The sequence below is a fragment of the Procambarus clarkii genome, chromosome 48, assembly GCF_040958095.1.
Source record: "Procambarus clarkii isolate CNS0578487 chromosome 48, FALCON_Pclarkii_2.0, whole genome shotgun sequence".
NCBI classification, from domain to species: Eukaryota; Metazoa; Arthropoda; class Malacostraca; order Decapoda; family Cambaridae; genus Procambarus; species Procambarus clarkii.
The window spans coordinates 29,497,595-29,499,885 of record NC_091197.1 but is presented as its reverse complement, the minus strand read 5'-3'; the positions used below and the strand labels follow the sequence as shown (position 1 = coordinate 29,499,885).

The 2,291-nt window shown below is 61.8% G+C and overlaps 1 protein-coding gene across 1 annotated transcript; it reads right to left on the bottom strand.

Moving 5' to 3' along the window:
• Positions 1-617: 617 nt before the first annotated feature.
• LOC138351171 (uncharacterized) lies at positions 618-1,442 on the bottom strand. Its single transcript, XM_069302810.1, has one exon. It carries the CDS (start codon positions 1,440-1,442, stop codon positions 618-620), a length of 825 nt encoding a protein of 274 aa, XP_069158911.1.
• Positions 1,443-2,291: the final 849 nt, after the last annotated feature.

Genomic DNA, 2,291 nt, shown 5'->3' with positions numbered 1-2,291 from the left:
ACATCACAGCGCCACACCCCAAGTGGTCCTCCTCCACCACATCAGAGCGCCACACACTCAGAGGTCCTCCACCACATCACAGCGCCACACCCCCAAAGGTCCTCCTCCACCACATCACAGCGCCACACCCTCAGGTGTCCTCCTCCACCACATCACAGCGCCACACACTCAGAGGTCCTCCACCACATCACAGCGCCACACCCCCAAAGGTCCTCCTCCGCCACATCACAGCGCCACACCCTCAGAGGTCCTCCTCCACCACATCACAGCGCCACACACTCAGAGGTCCTCCACCACATCACAGCGCCACACCCCCAAAGGTCCTCCTCCACCACATCACAACGCCTTACCCCCAGAGGTCCTCCTCCACCACATCACAGCGCCACACCCCCAGAGGTCCTCCTCCACCACATCACAGCGCCACACCCCCAAAGGTTCTCCTCCACCACATCACAGCGCCACACCCCTACAGTTCCTCCTCCACCACATCACAGCGCCACACCCCCAGAGGTCCTCCTCCACCACATCACAGCGCCACACCCCCAAAGGTTCTCCTCCACCACATCACAGCGCCACACCCCTATTGGTCCTCCTCCACACATCACAGCGCCACACCCTCAGAGGTCCTCCCCCACCACATCATAGCGCCAGCAGAGGTCCTCCTCCACCACACCACAGCGCCAGCAGAGGTCCTCCTCCACCACATCACAGCGCCAGCAGAGGTCCTCCTCCACCACATCACAGCGCCAGCAGAGGTCCTCCTCCACCACACCACAGCGCCAGCAGAGGTCCTCCTCCACCACATCACAGCGCCAGCAGAGGTCCTCCTCCACCACATCACAGCGCCAGCAGAGGTCCTCCTCCACCACACCACAGCGCCAGCAGAGGTCCTCCTCCACCACATCACAGCGCCAGCAGAGGTCCTCCTCCACCACATCACAGCGCCAGCAGAGGTCCTCCTCCACCACACCACAGCGCCAGCAGAGGTCCTCCTCCACCACACCACAGCGCCAGCAGAGGTCCTCCTCCACCACATCACAGCGCCAGCAGAGGTCCTCCTCCACCACACCACAGCGCCAGCAGAGGTCCTCCTCCACCACACCACAGCGCCAGCAGAGGTCCTCCTCCACCACATCACAGCGCCAGCAGAGGTCCTCCTCCACCACATCACAGCGCCAGCAGAGGTCCTCCTCCACCACACCACAGCGCCAGCAGAGGTCCTCCTCCACCACATCACAGCGCCAGCAGAGGTCCTCCTCCACCACATCACAGCGCCAGCAGAGGTCCTCCTCCACCACACCACAGCGCCAGCAGAGGTCCTCCTCCACCACATCACAGCGCCAGCAGAGGTCCTCCTCCACCACACCACAGCGCCAGCAGAGGTCGTCCACCACCACACCACAGCGCCTGCTCCACCACTCACAAGCCCCAATATTAATCATGGCGGCGCTGCTGCTCCTGGGGTGTAAAACACAGCCACAATAATTAATAGAGTTGACGGAAATTTTAATTAGTCATATCTTGTGAAGATAAGTGTTTCCTCATGACTAGATAGGGGAGGAGGGGGGTCCTCTTGGTGGTGGTGGGACCTCTTGGTGGTGGTGGGACCTCATGGTGGTGGTGGTGGGGCCTCTTGGTGGGGGGTGGGACCTCTTGGTGGGGGTCGGGCCTCTTGGTGGTGGTGGGACTTCTTGGTGGTAGTGGTGGGGTCTCTTGGTGGTGGTGGGGCCTCTTTGTGGTGGTGGTGGAACCTTTTGTTGGTGGTGGGATTTCTTGGTGGTGGTGGTGGGGCCTCTTGGTGGTGGTGGTGGAACCTCTTGGTGGTGGTGGGACCTCATGGTGGTGGTGGTGGGGCCTCTTGGTGGGGGGTGGGACCTCTTGGGGGTGGTGGGACCTCTTAGTGGTGATTGTGGTGCCTATTGGTGGGGGTGGGACCTCTTTGTGGTGGTGGTGGGGCCTCTTCATAGTGGTGGGGCCTCTTGGTGGTGGTCGGACATCTTGGTGGTGGGCACCTCTTAGTGGTTGTGGTGGGGCCTCTTGGTGGTGGTGGTGGAACCTCTTGGTGGAGGTGGGACCTCTTGGTGGTGGTGGTGGGGCCTCTTGGTGGAGGTGGGTTCTCTTGGTGGCGATGGTGGAACCTCTTGGTGGTGGTGGGACCTCTTGGTGGTAGTGGGACCTCTTGGTGGTAGTGGGACCTCTTGGTGGTGGTGGGACCTCTTGTGGGGGTGTGACCTCTTGGTGGTAGTGGGACCTCTTGGTGGTAGTGGGACCTCTTGGTGGTGGTGGGACCT

Bases quoted from the DNA above. Each gene is read 5' to 3' on its own strand.
- LOC138351171 (XM_069302810.1), bottom strand. From the start codon at position 1,442: ATGATTAATATTGGGGCTTGTGAGTGGTGGAGCAGGCGCTGTGGTGTG.